This window comes from Dipodomys spectabilis, unplaced genomic scaffold (assembly GCF_019054845.1).
Source record: "Dipodomys spectabilis isolate Male_0828 unplaced genomic scaffold, ASM1905484v1 ptg000018l, whole genome shotgun sequence".
In the NCBI taxonomy this organism is placed as follows: Eukaryota; Metazoa; Chordata; class Mammalia; order Rodentia; family Heteromyidae; genus Dipodomys; species Dipodomys spectabilis.
The window spans coordinates 11,236,784-11,261,964 of NW_024870695.1; the positions used below are offsets into that span (position 1 = coordinate 11,236,784).

Here is a 25,181-nt window from a genome sequence, read left to right on the forward strand (position 1 = left end):
TCACAGACTTTTTTGCCCAGCTGGCTTCAGACTTAAGATCTCAGATCCTGAGTAGTTAGGATTATAGGTATGAGCCACCAGCACCTGGCAACCATCATATTTTATCCTAGACATCTAGGGTCTTGCATAGTCCTTTTTCCCCTACCCCATTAAAGCAATTAATGAACATTGACCTCTTAATGTGTTTCTAGGGAAGAGGGTATGGTCCTGGGATCTGGGACCCTATTCAAGGGTACCCCAACAGCTACCTGTTGCTTTCTGGTGTCTAGGAAGCCTACATTGCAGACCTGGATGCCAAAAGTGGGGCAAGCCTGAAGCTGACCTTGCTGAACCCTAAGGGGAGGATCTGGACCATGGTGGCTGGGGGTGGTGCCTCCGTCGTCTACAGGTGACAGAAGGGGCCAGTTATACCCAACCACCAGCATGCGTGGCCAGGGTGTGGAGCCTGGGTTTCTGGCCTTGGTTTTGTCCAGGAACGTGGAGAACAGATGAAAACAGTGATATCCTAGAAAGCTTTGAGGGGTTCTGGTAAAGGCCCGCCCTGTATAGCATCCTCTGCAACCTTGTTTGCTTCAAAATGATGTCATGCTTATGAATTTTAATTTTTATAAGCAGTGACATATACCCCACCTAAAAGTATTACATACTGAAAATGAGTTTGAAGGTGAAAAAGCTGCCTGGTTCATTTCCTCACCTGGCCATCCTGGTGAGGAACATGTATTTCTGTGTTCTCCCAGGCATTTTTATACCTATGCAAACCTTTGTACTTCTTTACCATACTCTTTGCAAGTGATTAGATTCTCAAAAGCAGGGTAGATGTCTACCCAGGGTAGATATATGATCCGCCGCAGTCCCTTCTGGCTGGCAGCTGCTCTGGCTCTAGTATAGCTCTTCATTGGGCAGTCTGTAGGGGACTCTTGTATTAATGTCTTTTTGTTGGCCAGGTGCTTACTGTACCTTTAACCAATGCTATCTGCCGAAGGCCATAGAGTCCAAGGGTTGGCTGAGTGTACTGCCCATAAGAGCCTCATGGAATGCATTGACCTTCAAGTGAGGCTGGCCCGGGAAGTGGGGGTGGTGGGGGAATGGGTACAGGGACAGCAGGGTTTGAGGTTGTAGGACCAAGAGACCTGTTCCACAGACTAACTTCAGTGCTTGAGAATTGAGTGTAGGGGATTGGGGGAGAGGCCAGGTACTCAGCTGCCCTGCTCTTCCCCTAGCCAATACTGACTCATGTATCCCTCTGGCAGTGATACTATCTGCGATCTAGGGGGTGTCAATGAGCTGGCTAACTACGGGGAATACTCGGGCGCCCCCAGTGAGCAGCAGACCTATGACTATGCCAAGACCATCCTCTCCCTCATGACCCGAGAGAAGCACCCAGATGGTGAGCACCAACGTGTGTAAGCATGCACACGTGCACGCACACACATACACATACACAAACACATACACACATATATACCCTTCCACTGGACGGGACCAGTTTTGGGCTAGTTGTCACTGGAGCTAAGATCCTGGTCCTTTATGTCTTGGGGCTAGTCATTTCTTTTCTGGACCTCAGTTTTCCCCCACTGCAAATGGTCAATGACCTCAGTAGTCAGATGGGGGCTCTCAGTGGACTGTGTGTAGTATAGCCCTGTAGATAACGACACAGGAGGAGGAGGAAAAGCAGCACATTTTTGCTCTGATTCTTCTAAACTCAGTTTCTAGTAACTCATATATTATTGGGCTTTGACTCCCAGCCTCCCTTTACTGTCTATCCATACAGGGAGCTGTATATACCAGTTCCCCCTTCCTTAAGCTAGAAGGGTGGGGGAATAGGATAGAGATGGATAGTTACTACCCCCAGAGGTATCAGAAACAAAGCTGGGCTTCTGGATGCCAGCTAGAGCAATGCAGAGATTTTGTAGGTCTGGATGATCACTGCTGTATTGTATGGGTAATAGAGAGTTAAGGACGTCAGGAGAGACCATTGGGCTCACTCTCTGATGCCTCTTTGCAGTTGAGAGACTCTTGCTCAGAGGAAACAAGAACTCCTTAGTTGCATTTCTGGGACCATACTACTTCTTTAACCATTTTTCCCCCTTTCTTCTTATTTCAAACTCAGGCAAAATACTCATCATCGGGGGCAGCATTGCGAACTTCACCAACGTGGCTGCCACCTTTAAGGTGCGGTTTTGGCGAAAGCAAAGTTCCTGTGTAATATCTAATCTGGGTAGGGGCTTGTGATACAGGGTTGGTTTGTGGTTGTCCTTCCTTCCCCCCTCCTTGCCATCTGTTGGAGATCGTCTAGGGCTGCATGGGTGGCACCGAGATAGGAGAGGTGGATCTGAAACAAGACAATCCGCTAACATAAGCTGTGAGATAATTCTCTTATCTAAAGCATAGAGAGAAGTCATTTGTTGTCCCCCCTCCCAGTTTTTGGAGAACTGGCTTGATTATTGCCATTTTAACACTATGCCTTGACTGAGTTCTAGGGTTCCTGGTTTGTTTTTTTTTTGTTTTGTTTTGTTTTTTTGGGTCCGGTCATGGGGCCTGAACTCTGGGCCTGGGCACTGTCCCTCAGCTCTTCAGCTCAAGGCTAGCACTCCACCACTTGAGCCACAGCACCACTTCCGGCTTTTTTCTTTTTGCTTATGTGGTGCTGAGGAATCAAACCCAGGGCCTCAGGCATGCAAGGCAAGCGCTTTACCACTGAGCCACCTTCCCAGCCCCTTCTGGTTTTTTTTGTTTGTTTGTTTGTATTTTGTTTATTTTTTTGAGGGGTGGGTTTGTTGTTTGTTTGGGTGCCATACTAGAAAATTCAGAGCCTGCATTCTCACTTTGCTTTGTCACTCAAGGCTAGTGTTCTACCACTTGCCACACTGCCATTTCCAGCTTTTTTGGTGGTTAATTGGATATAAGAGTCTTGGGGACTTTTCTGTCTGGTCTGGCTTCAAACCCTGATCCTCAGGCTTTTGAATAGCTAGGATCTCCTAGTCTTATCCCTGTATCATCAGCCCTTGCTTAGAGAAGAGGACAGCATTTTGATGACTTTATCCAGTGTTAGGGTTCTATCCACCTGGCACAGGCTTTCAAGGAAATGTGACAACAAATCAAGAAAGATGATGAACTAACATGTCTCACCCCTTCGCCGTAGCCACCTCATGAGGCTGTTGAGTATTCTGGACTGCCATGCTCCATGAGGCTGTTTACAAACCTGTACCACTTATGGACATTCCATATGTTGTGAGAATAATGAGTGTCAACCTTGAATTGTCCATAAGTTAGGGACGTAGCTACATGAGCTCTGCTTACAACAAACAGTGTTTTCCTAACTAGACAGCTCAATGGGCAGATCTGAAGCAGGTATACCTTGACAGCTTCCTATTAACTTGGGAGCAGCCCTGGAGTAAAGGCATCATCCTGGGATAGGTCTGGAGAAGCAACTTGATATGATAGAGTGTCCTATGATAGAAATAAGACTTAAGGCTCATCAATTAACCCTTTGGAGAAGCAAAACTACACATACCTTTGAAGCCTCTCCTTCTCCAGGCCAGATAGATATCCAGCTATTTTTCTTACTCACTTAAGCAACTTTTGTTATTGAAGAAGGCTGTGTCTTCATACCACTGAGAATCCTTGCACAAGATCAGAGATTCTCCTTATGAAACTGTAACTCCTCTGTACATCACCTTTATAATAGCAATTTAAAAACAATGAAAACAAGCCAGGCGTTGGTGGCTCACGCCGGTAATCCTATCTACTCAGGAGGCTGAGATCTGAGGATCCCAGTTCAAAGCCAGCTCAGGCAGGAAAGTCCGTGAAACTCTTATCTCCAATAAATGACCAGAAAACTGGAAGTGGCGCTGTAGCTCAAGTGGTAGAGCGCTCGCCTTGAGCTGAAGAGTTGAGGGAAGTGCTCAAGCCCAGAGTTCAAGCCCCACAACTGACCAAAAAAACAAAACAAAACCGGAAGTGGCACTGTGGCTCAAGTGGTAGAGCGCTTGCCTTGGGCTGAAGAGCCAGGGATAGCACCCAAGCCCAGAGTTCAAGCCCCATGACCAACAAAATAAATAAAAAAATAAAAACAATGAAAACAAAAACATAGATCCCACCATGTCTCCCATTTGTGGTAAGAGATACTAAGGACAGTAGTCAGTGAAAGACCAGCAGGCCCAGCACACCAGTACAATGAGGGGTCTGGCTCCCACCTCAGCAATACTACAAATGTTTACATATTAGACCTATGGGGATGCATAGTTCACTGAACATGTGTAAGGTCTTAGATAATCCTTTGCTGCCAAAGCCTGTCATATGTCAGAGAAGCAGCTTTTCCTTGCCACTGGACACCTGGTCTGTTGGTTTATGGTGGGTGTTTATTCACATGTTTCCCTTTGGGCTTCCAGGGCATCGTAAGAGCGATTCGAGATTACCAGGGTCCCCTGAAGGAGCATGAGGTCACAATCTTTGTCCGAAGAGGTGGTCCCAACTATCAGGAGGGCTTGCGGGTGATGGGAGAAGTTGGTAAGATGGGAGACTTATTCTTTACCCCCACCTTGAGGATTGATGGCATACCTTGGCCTTCCTGAAAGAATAGATCTTTGAGCTCTTTCATGCTCTCCTGCTTCCTATTCTGGGTAGGCATTTTTCTGCTGCTTCTGTTCTCTGCCACCCTGACTTGAGGATGATCAGGAAAGCATCATCACTCAGCTCTACGATTACCAAACACAGAACATGTGCCCTGCACTGGGTACTGTGCTGAGTACCAGGGCTATAGCTTGCTCGTAATATTAGAGTGCTGAATGCCATGAAGGAAGACAATACAGGGAAAGGGATAAGACGACCAGAAAAGTGTATGACTGAGGCATGATACTTAAACCAAGGCCTGGAAAAGAGGAAGGAGGAACTTAGCAGGGATACCTTCAGAAGAGTAAAAAATGGTTCCAAGGCCCTCCGTAGGAGGGCCCATGTTGCAGGACCAGCAGGGAAGTATGTGGCACTGGGTCAGAGAGAGAGAAGGGCTGAGCTATACAGCCCAGGGAGGACATGGTGGTGACTACAAAATGGCAGCCACAGGAGGACTTTGAGCATAGCACTATGTGACTTAGATATGAGTAGGGTGATTTGGTTTCTGGGTGGAGAGTAAACAGAAGGGTAGCCACAGGAGAAGCATGGAGAGCCCCTAGGAGATTGTGACAGCTATTAGGGCAGAGAGGCAGCTGGGATTAAGGCAGTAAGAGCAAGGACTGGTAGATGTGGGGCCAGAGAAAAGGCTGCTGGACAGCTGGTAAAATGGGGGAGAGTTGGCCTTCATTGAGATGGGAGAAGTGAGGGAATGGTACCCATGTTGGTTGCCTTTCTCCCTTGTGTAAACGTTTTGAGTGAAAAAGGTGGTTTTGTGGTTTCTCCAGGTTAGCTCCTAAGAAGCAAAGGACTGTATCTCATCAGTCAATGGAAACTAAAATGAGGTCTCCCTAAATCAGCCTCATTGAACCTGAAACCAGTGAACTTGGGGATCAGTAGCTTCGGTCTTAAGTTCTTTACTGTGCAGCCCCATTGCTAAGAGAAGTTCTATGTAGAGCCATGCTTCATTCATGTGAAGTTCTAGCAGCTGAAATGAGTAGACAGTCTTGTTCTGTGCGCTGGCTTTTAGACTGGAAAGACAAAGCCTTTGCCTTTTTCCTAGTTTTTGAAAGGTGGTGTTGATGGCCAATACCAAATCCCTATGAATTGCTCACCTTGGTTTCAAGAGCTAGTTTTTTTTTTGTTTTTGTTTTTTAATTCATTCACCTAAAGTGAAGGACCTGCTATGGGCCATGTCCTTGGGCCAGCATTGTGAATGTTATTAAATCATGCTCTCCCAATCTACAGCCAACAAGAGTTAGATGAAGTAAATGTTAGTTAGGGATCTGTACTATGAAGAGGACAGGATGGTATGGATGGCTGGAACCTAAGATGAGCTGAGTGTGGCAGACGGCATCCCAGCTCCTTGTAGATTGAGAAGCAGGGCCTTTGTCCCGACTCCAGAAGAACACACTCAAAGTGGTTAAGACTAGAGAGACCAGACCAGGGCGGCAGATACAGGTGAGCACAAGTAGGTGCAGGTGGTGAGGGTAGAGGAGGTGAGACAGTACACTAATAATAGTGCTTGTGGTCACCTGAGCTTGCCACCAAAGCTGCTTCTTCCTCTTGTCAGCAAATGATCTGTAGAAAGATCTGTTTGGTAGTGAAATTTCAACCACCTGGTTTGTCAGTCTTGGCATTGAAAGCATACTAGACGCTTGAGTGAAGCTGTAAAAATCCCACAGATGTGGGTTCCAGGGTATCTACTTAGTGCAAGACTTAAATCATTGGGTTCTTTACTTTTCCTCACAGGAAAGACCACTGGCATCCCCATCCACGTCTTTGGCACAGAGACTCACATGACGGCAATTGTGGGCATGGCTCTGGGTCATCGGCCCATCCCCAACCAGCCACCTACTGCAGCCCACACTGCCAACTTCCTACTTAACGCCAGCGGGAGCACGTCGGTAGGTGCTAGCCTTCCACCTTAAAGGACAGAACCATCTGTCTCCTCTTCCTCCCTACCCCAGTTCAGGACATAAGAACCCTCCTCTGCCATGTAAGAGCAAGGGGGAAATACAGGGGAAGTTGATATATTGCTACTTTTTTGTTTGTAGGGTTTTGTGTACATGTTTATGTTTGTATGTCCCTGTACACCAGTATTAGGGCTTGAACTCAGGGCCTAGTACTCTTATTGGGCTTTTTCCGCTTAAGGCTGGTGCTCTTCTACTTGAGCCACACCTCCACTTTTGGTTGGTTAACTAGAAATAAGTCTCACAGACTATTCTGTCTGGCTTTAAACTTCAATCTGCAGATCTTAGCCTCCTGAGTAGCTCAGATTGTTGCATGAGCTCCCAGCACTGGTGGCGCCTCATTTCTTTGAGACCTTGAGGACCAGTAGCTTTTTTTTTTCCCCCTGGCCACCACCCTTGATGCATCTCATTCTCTCCTCTATCACCCAGACTCCAGCCCCCAGCAGGACAGCATCTTTTTCTGAGTCCAGGGCTGATGAAGTGGCTCCTGCTAAGAAGGCCAAGCCTGCCATGCCTCAAGGTAACTCTTAGAGGTCTCATCCAGGACTGGGAACCCCCTCGTGGAAAGTGGTAGCCTGCCTGGTTGGCACAGGCAGGTGGAATGCAGTTTCAGCTTGGCTATGGGAGTGGGCTTCCGCATGGATTGGGCCAATGGCAGGAGGAGTAAGTGACTTGAGGCTTCTCCATACACTGTTCCGGAGTCACCTTGCTCCTCACTCCTGATCTTTCGAAGGGGGGTGGTGGACAGGGGGGCTGGGAGCTCAATGGGAGCTGGGAGCTGTAGAAGAGACACAGTTTTAACAATACTAGGAGGCAGAAAGTTCTCCTGGACTCCTCCTTTGACAGCAGTTAAGTCTGCCCACCTCTACCAGCTGGAGACCCTTAGACATACATCCCTTCCTTATGAGTCCAGCCTCAGACAATACCTTGTCTAGCAGTCCATGTGAGTCAGAACATTACTGTGCCAGCCTGGTGCAGACAGTAGATGCCAGGGCTGCATACCACTGATGAAGCCTGTCCAGTCCGAGAACTAGTGATGCTAGCTTCAGAGCTTACCATCTGAAGCCAGTGCCCTAAGGTCTCCAATCCAGCAACTTGGACCACAGCAGAGGATGGCAGATCTAGTCCCATACTGGTCTAATGATCAGTGCTGTATGGAGACAAAGAGAGCCTGGCATTAAGAGGGTATGACCCAGCCAGCCTGAGAGCCCAGATGTGATTGTGTCACCGGAGGGCCTGGGGGGCTCCAGTGTTCACACACCCAGCCTTCCTCCTCCCCTTTATCCTCGGTCCTTTCCTGTTTCTGTTCTGTTGAGTGGTGCCTATATCACTCGGGCTGGGTTGGCTTTATTCCTCCTGTCCATTGTGGAAAAGACAGAAACACTTTTCCATGGGACCCTGTCCTGTCTCCCTCCCCCCCGCCCCCCTGCCCTCCACCACTCCTGCCAAAGCCTCCAGCCATCAGCAGCAGCAGGCCACTCAGTTGCCTTGGTCATTTTCTTTGACAGATTCAGTCCCAAGTTCAAGATCCCTGCAAGGTAGGATGCCCGCACTCTGCCGCGACTCTGCGTGTGGCTTTGTTAGTGGGTTACAGTTTTTCTGTCTGTTCTCTCTCCCTTTCTTGGTGAATTGTAGTGTTGTCTAACATAATTTCTGTCCCCTGCCTTTGTGTAGCCTGTCCCCCAAGTCCTAATCTTTGCTCTTTGTACCGCTCACGCGTGTTGCGTGCTTACTTCCACTCAACACTGCCCTCACTGTGTGGCTGTCTGGCTGCTCTGGGAAGGGTGGTGGAGACAACATAGGAGCAAGCCTACAGCTCGGGACTGGAGAGGTCAGGACGAGGTCCCCTGGGAAGGAGGGTGCCAGCCCGCTGGAAGGGGGGCTGCAGAGAGCTGTGAGCATTGCCAGCATGCCACAAGGGTTGCTGGCCACCCCTGACCTTCATCTGCATCTCACAATGTCACCATTACCTCACTTTTTTCCTTCACGCCTCCTAGCTCCATCCCTGAGCTTCTAATTCTCAGACAAGTCTTGCTTTCTCCTGGGTTTAGATGGAAGAGCAGGCTAAAGATGGAGAAGAGATAGAGGCCAGGAAGGAAGGGTATCCAGTATCTGTAGAGCAGATCATGAGAAGGGACATGACTGGTGTCCGAGGGCACCATTGACATTGGACATTTTCTGTGTTTGCACTTGTATGTGAACTCATTCACACCCATTTGCCTGTTGACTGGAGTGAGTAGATTACTTACCTCTGAAGCTTCAGGGCTTCAGTGCTATTGGGGTGGGGAGGGGCCATGTTGGGGGCAAGTACTTCATTGCTGAGCCGCATATCTAGGCCTCCAAGTGCCCTTTGGACATTCACAGCTCTTAAGGCAGAAGGGTCTACTGAGATAACTCTGCTCCCTGGCTAGGGGGAGGAATCTTTAGATGAGAACAATGATTGCTGCCCGCTGCCTTCCTGCATTTAATCCCTACATTATCTCTGGTGAGATAGAACAGATACCCAGCCGCTGGTCATCTCCCTGCCCCCATCTCTTCTACCCAAGGAGAGGAAGGCGGGATGTGGAGAGGGGGCTTTATTTCATTACGCTCAATCACTGAGCTGCAGGAAGAAGTAGGAAAGGATAGGGGAGGAAATTGGGTCACGTTGGAGCTAGCCCCACCTTCAGCAGAGCTTCACTTTAGGCTCTCTCTGTTGAAGGAACCTGGGACACCTCCCCACCCCTACGCCCTGCCTTTGGCTTTGTTTTCTGTGCTTGAGGAGGTAAGCACTCAAGCTCTGCCCTTCAGTGCTAGAAGTGTGGGTGGATTTGTGGATATTGACACTTCATCCTGATCTCTGAAGACAGATGATGTGGCCTTTGTACACTCTGACTCTGCGTGGGCTCCCCCAGGAACAACAGTGCTGGCTTAGCGTCTTCCTCCATCATGGCATAATTCAATACTTTTCAAGCTGTTACGTAAATTCTGACTCTGTCCAGTTGACCTAGGACCACTGTCATTTGGCATCTCAGCTTCAGTTTTCTGGGGCTGGATTAAGTTGCTTCTCTTGTCCTGAGATCCTGTGTCTCATCAGATCCCTGGGTCTGGGTGACAGTAAATCCCAGGTATTTGCAACATCAGAAGCCTTCTGGTAGGAGAAACTTCCTACTGGCCTGTACAGGGATTTGGTCAGACCTTGATTTTGGTCAGCCAAGCCTGTACTAGTACCGTAGGTTAATTAATACCAGATGCCACTGAGTGAACTGTTCACTCTGGGGAAGCTCAGAACCGTCCCCAAAGGCTGCTCTGGACCTGCAGGGAACTGGAGGGGAGAGGCTCCTGTGGCTGAGGACTGTACTTTTTTTTTTTGCCTGAACTATGGCTTGAACTCAGGGCCTATCATTCTTGCTCAGCGCTTTTGCTGAAGGCTGACAATACCAATTGAGCCATGTTCCATTCAGTGTGGGATTGCATTTTGCCTGTTCCTTTTGTTCCCTTTTTCTACCCTTCACCTCTTTCCTGCCTGCCCCAGAGCATTGTTCTGATTAGCAAAGAGCCACTTGGTAGTCAGGAGGAGGATGAGAGAAATAGATAGGAAAGAAGGTCATGGCCCTAGGCTCCCAGCTTGCTGCTCTTGTCTGGTGCCTGAGCGTAGGCTGCCCTCGCCTCAACGCTGCCTGCAGTAAATATCTTCATTGGACCTGTTCTGACCTAGAATTCATGAGAACTCAAACCCCAGCTAGGGCTGGCTCTAGGCTCAGATTTACAGGGTGATAAGCATCAGTGGTTAGGTTGTTTAAAAGTCCTGAGGCCACCAAAATGGAGAGTTGTTGTTTTTCCTTTAGAAGTAGTTCATTAAGACCACCTTTATATAGAAGCTGATCATAGATTTTTCTTCCTGTGACATTAAACGTGACTTGTAGAAATTCTCCCAGGTATCCTCAAGCTGTAGGGTCCGTTCTTTGTACAGGAAATGGAGTCCTTTTTCTGTCCCATTTGGAGCTGTTTAGCAGCGGACAATACTTAGCTCACCTTTGCTCTCTCTCTCCTGCCTCCTTCCAGAGTAATTGAGGGGCCTCCTCCCCCAAGTTCGCAGAATTTCATGATCTTAACACCCCTTGGCTACTTTGAAGAGCCACCATCGTGGGCTTGGGGCATGAAGGGTCTGGCTGGCAGTCTCTGCCCCTTAGGGTCTCCTGGGGTGTATATTCTGGGTGCACTTTTTGTGTCTTTGCCCACCAGGAAAGAATGCCACCCTCTTCAGCCGCCACACCAAGGCTATCGTGTGGGGCATGCAGACCCGGGCTGTGCAAGGCATGTTGGACTTTGACTACGTGTGCTCCCGAGATGAGCCCTCAGTGGCTGCCATGGTGTACCCCTTCACGTGAGTCACACCAAAGCAGGAGATGCCCCTCAGCCCATCTCCTTCCTCTGAGATGAAGCTTGGGATTACCTCAGTTCCTTGCCTTTGTGGGGGGAAGTAGCTTTCTCATTTCAGAGATGGGGGCCATTTCTAGTTCTGAGGAATCTTTTCCCCTTAGGTACGAACTCTTTTGGCAGAGATCTGGAAGTTTCTCCCCTCAGCTTCCCTGTCGCCACACCTGATGTTTTGAGACCCCTGACCCCAAGAATGATGATGGGTTTGAGATTATCCTAACTGTTCCTCTCCCATCCCACAGAGGGGACCACAAGCAGAAGTTTTATTGGGGACACAAGGAGATCCTGATCCCTGTCTTCAAAAACATGGCTGATGCCATGAAGAAGCACCCAGAGGTAGATGTGCTGATCAACTTTGCCTCGCTCCGCTCCGCTTACGACAGCACCATTGAGACCATGAGTTACGCACAGGTAAGTTATCAGGCACCAGGATACTGTGTGGGGACATAGGAAAAGCTGTTAAATGGTGTCTTTAAGTCTTCAGCTACTTGGGATGAAGGGCTGAGAGTCAGCAGAGGCCAGTGTTTTGTGTGAAAGTGATTAGAGATGTCAGAAATGGAGGGCAGATCAGAGAAGACAGATGCTACTTTGCTACTTTACCAAGGGTCAGTTCCAACTCTTCTGCCCCCATGGGATCCTCTCTGTGTTAGCCATAGGGAAGAATGGACTAGGAATGTAGCTCAGTAGCCAAGCACCTACCTACTGAGCACGTGTCACATTCTGGTTTGATCCCCAATGCTGTCTGCTACCCCTTAAAAAGGCACTTATAAGATTATTACATACTTAATATGCAAAAAAGTTAAAATACTGATAACAAAAGGAGCAAATAGATACTTCCAAGTCCCATGTCCTGGAAATATAGCTGATAAAGTTTAAGTTTAACCCTACCTGTATGTCTTTCTGGATTTGAACAAGTGGCTTTTTTTTCCCTTGCTGGCACCGGGGCTTGAACTCGGGGCATAGGTGTGTGACTTTTTGCTCAAGCCTGGCACACTACCACTTGAGACATACCTCCATTTCCGGCTTTTTGTCAGCTAATTGGAGATAAGAGTCTCATGGACTTTTTTTTTTGCTTGGGCTGGCTTCAAACCTAGATCCTAGCTCTCAGCCTTCTGAGGAGCTAGGATTATAGGTGTGAGCCACCAGCACCCAGCTAAGAACAGATGACCTCTCTCTAGTTACTCCTTCCATATCAAGGTTATCACTTTTGCCTTTTCAGGCCTTGCATGTGTCCTAATTACTGCCCTAGCATAAATTTCCGAAAGGTGAATTGTTAAATCAGAATGTGCAGATTTGAAACCTTTTTTTTTTTTTGGGTCTGGTCGTGGGGCCTGGGAGCTGTCCCTCAGCTCTTCAGCTCAAGGCTAGCGCTCTACCACTTGAGCCACAATGCCACTTCTGGCTTTTTTTTTCTGCTTATGTGGTGCTGAGGAATCGAACCCAGGGCCTCAGGCATGCAAGGCAAGTGCTCTACCACTGAGCCACATTCCCAGCCCCAGATTTGAAACCTTTTATCCCTTCAGACTACCAGTAAAAGCATAGCGGTATCAACTGCCATTGGTAGTTGAAGCATTTCATCCTCTTTCCCCTTGCCTGCACTGAACATTTACCAAGTTAACTAGTTGTCTACTTAATTTGCATATCTTTGATTTTTTACTAAGATGAGCTTTTAAAAACACTGGCCATCTGTACTCTTAACACTTTTTTTTTTTTTGTGGGTTGTAGCCTGAACTTTGGGCCTGGGCACTCTCCCTAAGCTCTTTAGCTCAAGGCTAGCACTTTACCACTTGAGCCACAGCGCCACTTCTGGCTTTTTATACTTACGTGTTGCTGAGGAATCTAACCTAGGGCCTCATGCATGCAAGGCAAGCACTCTACTACTAAGCCACCTTCCCAGCCCCTCTATCACTTCTTTTTTTTTCTTTTCTTTCCTTTTTGCTATACTGGGTTTGAACTCAGAGCCTTCTTCTTGGAACCTCTCTTCCACCTGAGCCACGCCTCCAGCCCTTTTTACTTCTGATGATTTATTTTTTGGTCGGTCTGGGGCTTGAACTCTGGTCCCTCAGCTCTTTAGCTTAGGGGAGCGCTCTACCACTTGAGCCACAGCACCACTTCCAGCTTTTTCTGTGTATGTGGTACTGAGGACTCAAACCCATGGCTTCATGCATGACAGGAAAGCACTGTACCACTAAGCCACATTCCCAGCCCCATCACCTGTTTTTATTTATTAACACACATTCTCTCCTTTACATATTGCCCATAGCTGCTTTCACTTTAGAAACTCTATCCCAGATACTGCATGACCTACATAGTATAAACTACAACTTTTTTTTTTAATGGTACTTAAGTAATAGCCTTTTGCTTGCTCAGCAAGGGCTCTATCACTGGAGCTATACCTTCAGCACTGTAAACTAGGATCTTGAGCCTTTATAGACATATGTTGGCCCCTGGGCCAGAACCAAAGGAGACAGCTTTGGAACTTTTTTGCCTCCTTCCTTCTCTGGCTGGCCTGTTCCTCCAGCCGAATGTGGAAGCAGGTCATTATCTTATTGGATCGTCCTGTGTGGATATAGTCAAGACTCAGAGAGTACTGTGGAGAATGATGCTTTATGAACAGTCTCAAGGGGAGGTAGGGATCAGGTAGAGCTGAGGTTTGTAGCCAGGTTTTAGAAACATGTGCCCTTGTACTAAGTAGCCAATGGAGATCTATTTCAGAATCTGCTGCCTCTCTTTTTAGGATGAGGTTAAAGTGGTCAGGGTAAGAACCAAGGCCTGTGGGAAGAAGGAAATGCATACATACTGTTTCCATAGCTTTGTTCTTGTTGCCTGGAAGGAGCACAGGGGTTGGGAGGTGGGCCGTTAATGGTGTGGCTCCCTTGCCTGTTTTTAGCAAAATGTTTACACGATGTCGGGGGGACTTTTAAAATCCTCTAGATCCGGACCATTGCCATCATCGCAGAAGGCATTCCTGAGGCTCTCACACGGAAGCTGATTAAGAAGGCAGACCAAAAGGGAGTGACCATCATTGGACCTGCCACGGTGAGGATCTCCTGCAGAAGAAAGCCTTTCCACTTCTAGGCCCTTGGGCCTCACTTTCAACTCTTTTCTTAATGGCTTTGGTTGGAAGAGATTTCAAGGGAACCTGTTGAATCAAAACATTTGCAATAGGTTTTTTGCTGGGTATTAAACCCAGGGCCTCACTCATGAAATCCTCTGTCACTGACCTATACTCCAGCCCCACTCTGTGTGTGTGTGTGTGTGTGTGTGTGTGTGTGTGTGTGTCACTCATGAAATCCTCTGTCACTGACCTATACTCCAGCCCCACTCTGTGTGTGTGTGTGTGTGTGTGTGTGTACACACAACAAAAATCAAACCCAGGGTTTCATGCTTGCTGGCCAAGCACTTCCTCATACCCCACCTCATACCTTGTCTCTTACTCCCAGTTACTTTTGTTTTTAATGTTGTTTGGTAGTGTTGAGATTTGAACTCAGGACCTTGTATTTGGTAGGGATGTTCTCTATTGCTTACGCTATGCCTCTTAGTTTTTAAAGGGCTCCCCTCACATTCTACCTTTATAGTTTCCCAGAGGCTAGTGGGAAATCGTTTTAAGTATTTATCATAGTCCTCGATTATTCCTTTCCTATAAATACCAGAGAAAAAAAGCTACCTAAAAATGCTTACTTTGGCTTTGGCTTTAACTCTATGAATGTTTCGTTGTTATTTGTTTTTACTTAATTGTTGCATCAAAAATTGGAAACTCATTTTCTAATTCCTCACCACCCTGCCCCCCCCATTCCCACCTCCATCTCTCTCCAGTGCTAGGGATTGAGCCCAGGGCCTCGTGAATGTTCAGCAAATTAGCTATATCCCTAGCCAAAGCCACGTTTTTGTTGTTGTTGTTTTGTTGTTTTTTCTTTTTCGGCCAGTCCTGGGGCTTGAACTCAGCCTGAGTACTAGCTTCTTTTTGGTCAAGGCTAGCACTCTACCACTTGAGCCACAGCGCCACTTATGTGGTGCTGAGGAATCGAACCCAGGGCTTCATGCATGCTAAACTAGCACTCTTACCAGTAAGCCACACTCAAGTAAGGGACTTTTCATGTCAAAAGCAAGGTGTGACCATTGTGTGGTGAAATTTGGCTGTGTTGTGCTCCTTGATGAGTGTCGTAGCCCTGTAACCCTGATCTGAATCGGCCATCGTGAGACATCTCTCTATAATAAGCCCAGTATTTTTCCCTCCAGCCTGGCCAGAGGGCCTGGGCAGGTAACGCGGGATCTTGTGGGGGTTTTTCCCATGTCCTGTGGTCAGTCAGGAACAGTCCTTCCTGATTGCTGTTTCTGTCCCTATAGGTTGGGGGCATCAAGCCAGGGTGCTTTAAGATTGGGAACACAGGTGGGATGTTGGACAACATCCTGGCCTCTAAGCTCTATCGCCCAGGCAGCGTGGCCTACGTCTCACGTTCTGGAGGCATGTCCAATGAGCTCAACAATATCATCTCCAGGACCACAGATGGTGTCTACGAGGGTGTAGCCATTGGTGGAGACAGGTAATGAGCTTGTGGGCCACGAGGGACTGCCCACACTGAGAGTAAGCTGCTGGGAGACTGCTCTGCAGGTTGTCCCTGAGCTTCAGACCTATAGAGATGTTGTTAACTTCATTCAGTTAGGGACTGCTCCTATCTCAGTACTGGTAGAAACAACAGATCAGCAGATAAAGGGAAATGTATGGCTTTAAAAAAAAATTATTTATTGTCAGTTCATAGGGCTTAAACCAGGGCCTGGGCACTGTCCCTGAGCTCTTTTGCTCAAGGCTAGCACTCTACCACTTGAGCCACAGCATCACTTCTGGTTTTCTGGAGGTTAATTGAAGTTAAGAGTCTCATAGACTTTCCTGTCCAGTACGGCTCTGAACCTTGATCCTCAGATCTCAGATTCCTGGATAGCTAGGATTACAGGTGTGAGCCACCAATGGCCAGCTTAAAAAATATATTATTTTTTTGTGCCACTACTGGCTTTTGCCTGGGTTTTCTCACTCAAAGCTGACACTCTACCACTTGAACCCCAAGCTCCACCTCCAGCTTTTTGGTGATTAATTGGAGATAAAAGTCTCTTTTCTGCCCTGAGTCTAGCTTCAAGCCATGATCCTCAGATCTCAGCCTCCTGCGTAGGTAGGATTACAGGTATGAGCCAGGTCTTTGAAGGTAATTTTTGTCGTGTGTGAGGTGGCCATAGGGAGGCAGTAGAGTGCAGTGGTTTGGAAGGCCAGTTCTGAAACCACAACAAAGGGGTTCGTGTCCCAGTTTCCTAGCAGGCTTATCTTCGTTACTTAACATCCCTTGCCCTCTGTGGTCCTTACATATCAGATGAGCAAAATAAATGCCCCACCTCATGATGTCCTCGGAAGAACTAAGCAACATATATATGAAAAGGTCAGCATAGGTCCTGTCATTTAATAGGAGCTCAGTGTCAGTTGTAACTAATAGTAGCATCCTCTTTCCCTGCCGCCCACTCCCCCAACCCCATCCCTACTCCTGTCTCTCCCTTCTTTTTTTATACTGGTCCTAGGACTGGAACTTGACTAGTCCTTTAGCTTTCTTGCTCAAGGCTGGCACTTTTATCACTTGAGTCACAGTTCTACTTCCACCCTTTTGGTGATTAATTGGAGATAAGAGTCTTATAGATTAGTCTGCCTAGGCTGGCTTCCATCCTGGATCCTGAGATCTCAGCCTTCTGAGTAACTAGGACTATAGGCATGAGCCATTGGTTCTCAGCTTTTTTTTTTTTTCCCCTTGAGTCTGTAGCTCACTATCTTTTTGCCACCAGAAAATCTAGTGTTCCTAATATGTACAACAGCTCTTCCCACACCCCCACAGACCTCCCCAAGTTGCCTCCTGATGCTCTCTCCTCCTGTTCTTCACAGGTACCCCGGCTCTACATTCATGGATCATGTGCTGCGTTACCAGGACACTCCTGGAGTCAAGATGATTGTGGTTCTTGGAGAGGTGAATTTTGTTTAATTGTACAAATAATACACAATCTCAGTTTTTCTTAAAAGAAAATGTAATAGTCCCTGGTAAATCACTCCTGAGACTGTGGGATGTAAGACTCACTGTTGAGTGTCCTGCAGTGCCTGGTGACACAGGCATGAGGACCACTAGAGGAGAAGCTGGCCATGGTCTTTACCTGGTGAGCAGTGGATAGTCAGAGTTGAAAGGACATTTATGCTGGGCACTGATAGTTCATGCCTATAACCCTAGCTATTTAGAAGGCTGGGATCTGAGGATTGCTGTTCAAAGACAGCCCATGCAGCAAAGTATATAGACCCTTACCTCTAGTTAGCCAGAAATGGAGCTGTGGCTTACGTGGTAGAGCACCAGCCCTGAGCTAAAATGGTAAGGGACAGCACCCAGGCTCTGAGTTCAAGCCCCAATACTGGCACACCAAAAAAGGCATTTATTTAATTTGAAGAGAATCCTATAGTCTGTCCCTTGCTCTTCCTGAGCAGATTCTGATCCTAAACCATCTTATACTTTGGAATTCCTCTCTGCATCCAAGCTGAATCTTTCAGACTGGAGCTGACCTCCTTGTCTATTATTTGCTCAAAGTATGTGTCACCCTATTTTGTATTTGAGTTGTATCTTGTAGGTCATCCTGGAACAACTGCAGATGGGTCTTGCTAACTTGTGGGCTTTTTTTTAATCCCTCTTTCTTTCTCAGATAGGGGGCACTGAGGAATATAAGATCTGCCGGGGCATCAAGGAGGGCCGCCTCACCAAGCCAGTGGTCTGCTGGTGTATTGGGACCTGTGCCACCATGTTCTCCTCTGAGGTATGATGGGGATGGGAGAGGATGGGTTAAGGTTGAAAGTGGGCATTTTGAGGGCAGCCACATGTCCTCAAAGTAAGCAGCTAATTCCTTCAAGTGATGTGCTTGGTTACTGTAAAGCCCAGAAAGAGCCCTGCTCTCAGGGAGTTATGTCTGTTTGTAGGAGACACATTCATCAATAGCTTAAGGCTCAAACAAGGTCCTGAGTTTTCCTCCTTGCTGTCTGCAGGAGTTAAAAAGGCCTCACTTGAGAAGGTGATATAAGAATAGGAGAAATTACAGTGACAGGGAGTGCTAGGATGGGGGTGGATAGGAGATAGGATTGTTCTTGATGTATTAAGATGATACAATGTACAGTTGGGCATGGTATTGAATGCCTGTAATATCAGCACTTGGGAGGGCTGAGGCAAGAAGGAAGATCACAAGTTTCAGACTACTCCAGTCTACATAGTGACACCCTACCTATAAGAAAGAGAAGAGAAAGTGAGAGAACAGAAGGACAGATAATATATGTAGAAGTACCTAGCAGTGCATAGTGACACCCTATCTACAAGAAAAATAAAGACAGGAAGACAAACCTGGCAGAACAGAATGGGCGTTCAATACGTTCTCTGTCTGCTAGATTTCTGAGCTGTTTGCTACATCAGAAGCCAGACTTCAGGCCTTGGACATACACTTTCCTTTTTTTTATTTTTTTTTTGGCCTGGGTACTATCCCTCAGCTCTTCAGCTCAAGGCAAGCACTCTACCACTTGAGCCACAGCGCCGCTTCTGGTTTTCTGATGGTTAATTGGAGATCAGAGTCTCATGGACTTTTCCTGCCTGGGCTGGCTTTGAACTGCAATCTTCAGATCTCAGCTTCCTGAGTAGCTAGGATTACAGATGTGAGCCACCACACCCAGCTCCACTTTCATAGTTCTGTCTTGAAGATGGCTTATCAAGTGATGATAAAACCAAAGGAAAAATCCCTATGTCAGCCAGTTGGTCTATGAGCAAGTGGGTGTAGTGCTTTATATACAGAGGTAAAAAAACTTAGCTGTTAAGGCTTTCTGTAACAGCCTTTTACACATAAACCTTCAGTTTTCCCTACCTATAAGGCCTTGTCACACTGTTTTTTAAATGTCTTCCTTTCCTTGCAGCTTGAAGGGAACTCATGGCTTCATGCTGGCTTGGGCTTGCTTGCTTAGCTAGCAATCTACCACTAGAGCCATGCCTCTATCCTAGCTTCTTTCTTTCTTCTTCTTCTTCTTTTTTTTTTTCTTTTGTGCCAGTCCTGGGCTTTGAACTCAGGGTCTGGGTACTATCCCTGAGCTTTTTTGTCAGGGCTAGAGCTCTACCACTTGAGCCACAGGTCTCCTTCTGGCTTTTTGGTGGTTAATTAGAGATAAAGATCTCATGGGCTTTTCCTACCCAAGCTGGCTTTGAGCCTCAGTCCTCAAATCTCAGCCTCCTGTGTAGCTAAGATGACAGGTGTCACTTATGCCTAGCTTTTCTGGTTATTTTTGAGATGGAATGTCACAGACTTTTCTGCCTTTTGAACCTTGACCTATCCAAATCTCAGCCTCTTGACAATAGCTAGGACTACATGCATGAGTCACCAAGTACCTCACATGTTTTAGTTTTTTTTTATTAATGTTAAAACTTTCTGTATGAAATCATAAGCATAGACAAGTGTGAGATAGTGCAGTGACTGCCCAGCAGACAGCCGACTGAATTCTTGAACCATGCACAGTTTCTCAGCAGAGCAGAGAAATGTGAATGTTCATGAGCTCGGGGCAATGATTTGGGAGCTGGGGTGAGGACAGGGCCTTGTTAAAGGGAACCTTTTCATAGATGTGCCTCCTGCAAATACCCCCAAAACTCCTGTTTAATTTCCGGGAGCCCAGAACTTTTGTGTAGACTTTGCTTCTTCCTACCCATCCACCCAGGCAGATGAAGTCAAAGAAAGCTTTGGGAACCTACACTTTTAAGACTTGTGTTCAGTCTTTCCAAACAGTATGGGGCAGCAGTTTCCTGTCTAACCTTTCACTACTGAACGCCCCTTTGTTCTGTTTAATACCCCAGAGAGTAGACTGAGGCCAGATTGCCTGGGTTTGAATGATGTCATATATTTGTTCCCTGAGTCACTTTGGGCAAGTACTTTACCCCCTCTGGACTTCTGTTTTCCTTATTTATTGGAAATGATCACAGCTACTAGAAGATAAAATGAGTAAAGCTCTTAGAGAGTGGTTGGATGGTAGTTAAGTCAGTCACACACACACACACACACACACACACACACACACACAGGTTGGATGGTAGTTAAGTCACACACACACACACACACACACACACACATACACACACACACACACACCCCACACCTTCCCTAAGTCAGGGCTTGGAACCAAATACGTTATTTGTTGAATTCATTTTCCCAATGCTTGGTTAAAGACAGTTGCTGCTTAGCTTCTTTGGTGGGCTCTTTCTTCCCTCTCACTTGTGCTTATATTCCATTGGATTTAGGTGTTACTCCTATGTATGCTCAGACAGAAGAGTCAATTGCTAGTTGGCTCCCTAGATGGTTTTTGCTATGTGGAGATGTAGGCCTTGTGACCTAAAATCTGACTTTAAAAAAGCAGGAAGTTTGTATTTTTACCTGAGCTCTTCTGATTTAAAAAAATAAATAAATCACTGGTAGTTATGCCTATAATCCTAGCTACTCAGAAAGCTGAGATCTGAGGATCCCTGTTTGACAGGAGCTGGGACAAGCAAATGTGAAAGACTCTTCTCTCCAATTAAGCTGGAAATGGAACTGTGGTTCAAATGGTAGTGTCAGTTTTGAGTGAAAAGCCAAACAAATACAAGGTTCTGTTTTCAAATCCCAGTACTAGCACATACGCATACACACAAATTTGGTGCAGTGGTGGTGGTGGTGGTGGTAGTTGGGCTAGAACCTAAGGCCTGGACACTGTCCCTGAGTTTTTTGCTCAAGGCTAGTACTCTACCATTTTGAGCCACAGCCCCATTTCCTGTTTTCTGGTGGTTAATTGGAGATAAGAGTCCCATGGACTTTCCTGCCTGGGCTGGCTTTGAACCATGATCTTCAGATCTCAGCCTCCTGAATAGCTAGGATTACAGGTATAAGCTGCCAGCACCCAGCTAATTGGTGCATATTTTATAAAAAATAGAGTGCAACCATGAGGCCACCTCTGAGTTTATCTTAGGTCACAGTTGTGTTTTTAACCTAATTTCCTGTTTCATTCAAAAGGAACCACTGTTTCCCTCCCTTTCTGGCCACTGCCCCAAAGGAAGCCAAATGTGGTTCAGTATGAAGAAGGGGACACTGACTAAATGCCTGTAATCCTAGCTACTCAAGAGGCTGAGGTCTAAGGATTGTGCTACAAAGCCAGCCTGGGCAGGAAAGTTCATGAGACTGTTTTTTTTTTTTTTGCTTATGTGGTGCTGAGGAATCAAACCCAGGGCCTCAGGCATGCAAGGCAAGCACTCTACCACTGAGCCACCTTCCCAGCCCTTTTCTGGGCTTTTTTTTTTTTTTTTTTCCTGAGACTTTTTATCTCCAATTAAGAACCATCAAAAGGCTGGAAATAGTGTTGTGGGTCAAAGTGCTAGTGCACTAACTTCAAACACAAAAGCTCAGGAAGGGCTGGGAATGTGGCTTGGTATATGGAGTGCTTGCCAGGGCTTCAGTTCCTCAGTACTACATAAACCGAAAAAGCTAGAAGTGGTACTGTGGCTCAAGTGGTAGAGTGCTAGCTTTGAGCAAAAGAAGCTCAGAGACAGTTTCCAAGCCCTAAGTTTAAGCCCCAGGACGAGCACCGAAACAAAGAAAAGAAAAGAAGGGGGCTCTGGAGTTGTGCTGCTGGACTTTGTGTCCGGGCTTCAGTGCACATTAGATGTGTTACCTCAAGCTCCTAGACATCTGTGTCTTAGTTTTCTCATCTCTGAGAATTATCCATCCTACCCATCTAGCAAGCCAAAACCTTGAGAGAACTGAACTGATTCATGTTTAATATCGTTGTGTCTCCGTTCCTCTTTCTTTTTTTTCTTTCTCTTTTTTCTTCGTCCTTTCTTCCTTTTCCTTTCCCTCTTTCTCCCTTTCTCCCTTTCTTTCCTTCCTTTCTATTTCTTTCCTTCCTTCCCTCCTTCCTTCCTTCCTTCCTTCCCTCCTTCCTTCCTCCCTCTCTTCCTTCCTTCCTTCCTTCCTTTCTTTCTTTCTTTCCTTCCTTCCTTCCTTCCTTCTCTCTCTCTCTCTCTCTCTTTCTTTCTTTGTTTCTGCCACTATTGGGGCTTGAATTCATGGCTTCTGTTCTCACTCGGACTTCTTGCTAAGGCTGGTACTCCACCACTTGAGCCACACCTCCACTTCTGGTTTTTGCTGATCAGTTGGAGATACGAGTCTCTGATTTGTCTGCCCTGGTTAGCTTTGAACTATGATTCTCAGGTGTCAGCTTTCTTGGTAGCTAGGATTGCAAGTGTGAACCACGAATGCCTGGCCAAGATTCTTTATTATTCCTTTCTGGAGAGCTTAACAAGCCCCGTAAAGCTATTTGTCTTTTGCTTTTTAGGTCCAGTTTGGCCATGCTGGAGCTTGTGCCAACCAGGCTTCTGAAACTGCAGTAGCCAAGAATCAGGCATTGAAGGAAGCAGGGGTATTTGTGCCTCGGAGCTTTGATGAGCTTGGAGAAATCATCCAGTAAGTGGACACTGAGGAAGCTGCTGGCCTCTTCTCTCTCCTAACCCCTCCTGACAGTAGCACCTCCTACACGGGACTGTCCAGGTATCCCTGGTCCCTTTCCAGCATCTAGTGTGACTAAACAGATGGATCAAAGTCATCCTTCTCTTGGCTTTCATTTTGTTTTAATTTGGTTGTAAAAGCAACAGGTCTAAGTTGTTCCAGCTGGTGTTAAAACCTGTTCTGTTTCTGAGCCTGCCTACTTGGCTGATAGTTGGGGACCATGAGATGAGTGTGGGAATACAGTATTTAGAAAGTATGACCTGATTGGTAGAATTATTGGATATCCGATTCGTCTTCCCATGTCTTTCTCCTGGATCTGCCTGAACTATTCCCCTCCGTCTTTAGTTTTCATATTCAGCTTTCCATAAGCCTCTTCCAGAGCAATCACAATATCTTGCCCAGGTATCATTTAATTTTTGGAATCTTTTTTTTTTGGGGGTCCGGTCGTGGGGCCTAAACTCTGGGCCTGGGCCCTGTCCCTCAGCTCTTCAGCTCAAGGCTAGCGCTCTACCACTTGAGCCACAGTGTCACTTCTGACTTTTTTCTTTTTGCTTATATGGTGCTGAGGAATCAAACCCAGGGCCTCATGCATCCAAGGCAAGCACTCTACCACTGAGCCACCTTCCCAGTCCCCATTTTTGGAATCTTAACTGATAAGCAGGAGTCACTGGCTATGAAAGTCTAAAGTGTTTGGGTTAGATGGAGGAGTCTAGAATAAAATCCAACCTGTTTCTCCCCTGCTTTGCAGGTCTGTGTATGAAGATCTTGTGACCAAAGGAGTCATTGTACCTGCCCAGGAGGTGCCGCCCCCAACAGTACCCATGGACTACTCCTGGGCCAGGGTAGGTACCTTGGGTGCCCCTTTAGCAGTGTAAAGGAGATTTGGAGGGCTAAGTTTTTAGCGGTTTTGGCTTGAATTCCTGGAAACCAAGCCCTCTCCTTCCATCTAGTTAGAACAGTGGTATAGTCACCTCTCAGGCTTCTTGAAGGACATCAGGAGAAAGCTCAATTTTAACCTTTGAATTCCATTCATTGTCGCTTGTGCTCATGAGGTGGTCTGTACTGCTCATTGGTAAAACAAATTCAGGCCATAAGAGGACCAGGAGTAGAGCTCAGTGGTAGAGGCCCATCTTGGCACTCATGAGGCCCTGGGTTTTCTACCAGCAGCACCACACACATAAATAAATGGCAGGGGTAGTCTGTGAGTCACAGACTGCCACTTGACAGAGGAAGTTAAAAACATAATAATCCCTTAGGGGTTTTGTACTAAGTAAGGAAAGGGTTTCAGGGGTGAAAGCGTCCACTCTGCTTGTCCATCTGAGCTGGCGTGGAACTATAATCCTCAGATAGGAATCTCTTGAATAGTTAGGATTACAAGTATGAGCCACTGGTGCACTACTGGAAGGCTTTCTTTCTTTCTTTTTTTTTTTTTTGGTGGCAGGGTTTGAATTTGGGGCCTGGGCACCGTCCCTGAGCTCTTTTGCTCAAGCCTGCACTCTACTACTTTGAGCCACAGCCCCACTTGCTGTTTTCTGGCAGTTAATTGGAGATTAGAGTCTCATGGACTTTTCTGCCTTGACTGACTTTGAACCAAAATCCTCAGATCTCAGCCTCTTGATTAGCTGGAATTATAGGTGTGAGCCACTAGCACTCAGCAATGCTAGCATTTTTTGATAGACAAAGACCCAGTAACCCATTAGTAAAATGAATAGGAAATGGCCTTTAAACAAGAATTTACTCAACCTCACTCAAAATACAACTGTGATCAACCATGATGAAATGATTTGATCATTTGTTGTGTAGTACAGGTACAAAGAAAGTGATGTATATATCCATTGTTAATGGGAGTAGAAATTGACACAATCTTTCTAAACGGCAGTTGAGTAATAATAGTAGTGCAGATATCTGCCAGGTGCCAGTGGCTCATGCCTGTAATACTAGCTACACTGCAGGCTGAGACCTGAGGATCGTAGTTCAAAGCCAGCCTGGGTAGGAAAGTCCATGAGACTCTGGTGGTTAATTTTATTCTGGTGGTTAATTCTCCAATTAACCACCAGAAAACTGAAAGTGGTGCTGTGGCTCAAGTGGTAGAGTGCTCACCTTGAACTGAAGAGTACAGGGACAGTGCCCAAGCCCAGAGTTCAAGCAATGTCTGCATAGAACTCACAAAGGAATGTATCCCAGTGCCTTTCTTAGTAGTTACTTATCAGTGCAGATTATCAGTGAATGAATTATAGTATTGGGGTGTACCATATACAATTTTAAAAATGAATGAACTGGGTGCGGTGGCTCATGCCTGTAATCCTAGCTATTCAGGAGACTGAGATCTGAGTATTGCAGTTTGAATCCAGCCCAGGCAGGAAACTCTGTGAGACTTATCTCCAATAAACTACTCAGAAGAAGCCAGAAGTGGTACTGTGACTCAAGTGGTAGAGTGCTAGCATTGAACACAAAGAGGCTCAGAGATAGTGCCCAGGCCCTGAGTTTGAAGCCCCAGGACCAGCCAAAAAAGAAAAGAGAAAAAGAATGCATTAGCTCAGTATATATACTGACATTAATAGAATTCACATTCATTAAGTAGAAGGCATATTATGGAAGAGACCATATGTTAATTACGATTAT

At 46.5% G+C, this 25,181-nt stretch overlaps 1 protein-coding gene across 3 annotated transcripts in view; it reads left to right on the forward strand.

Annotated features, from left to right (window-relative positions):
• Positions 1 to 25,181, forward strand: part of Acly (ATP citrate lyase) — a 50,228-nt gene that overhangs the window by 13,303 nt on the left and 11,744 nt on the right. For 2 of the 3 annotated variants that reach the window (XM_042673674.1, XM_042673675.1), the window contains 14 exons: positions 270 to 388; positions 1,251 to 1,387; positions 2,111 to 2,172; positions 4,392 to 4,509; positions 6,361 to 6,515; positions 7,011 to 7,101; positions 10,806 to 10,947; positions 11,243 to 11,411; positions 13,935 to 14,039; positions 15,348 to 15,544; positions 16,918 to 16,999; positions 17,715 to 17,825; positions 22,390 to 22,517; positions 23,308 to 23,401. In XM_042673674.1, coding sequence (XP_042529608.1) covers positions 270 to 388; positions 1,251 to 1,387; positions 2,111 to 2,172; positions 4,392 to 4,509; positions 6,361 to 6,515; positions 7,011 to 7,101; positions 10,806 to 10,947; positions 11,243 to 11,411; positions 13,935 to 14,039; positions 15,348 to 15,544; positions 16,918 to 16,999; positions 17,715 to 17,825; positions 22,390 to 22,517; positions 23,308 to 23,401 — 1,710 coding nt within the window. Of the gene's footprint in view, positions 1 to 269; positions 389 to 1,250; positions 1,388 to 2,110; positions 2,173 to 4,391; positions 4,510 to 6,360; positions 6,516 to 7,010; positions 7,102 to 8,089; positions 8,120 to 10,805; positions 10,948 to 11,242; positions 11,412 to 13,934; positions 14,040 to 15,347; positions 15,545 to 16,917; positions 17,000 to 17,714; positions 17,826 to 22,389; positions 22,518 to 23,307; positions 23,402 to 25,181 lie in introns of all 3 variants that reach the window. The other variant, XM_042673673.1, reaches the window with a different exon arrangement.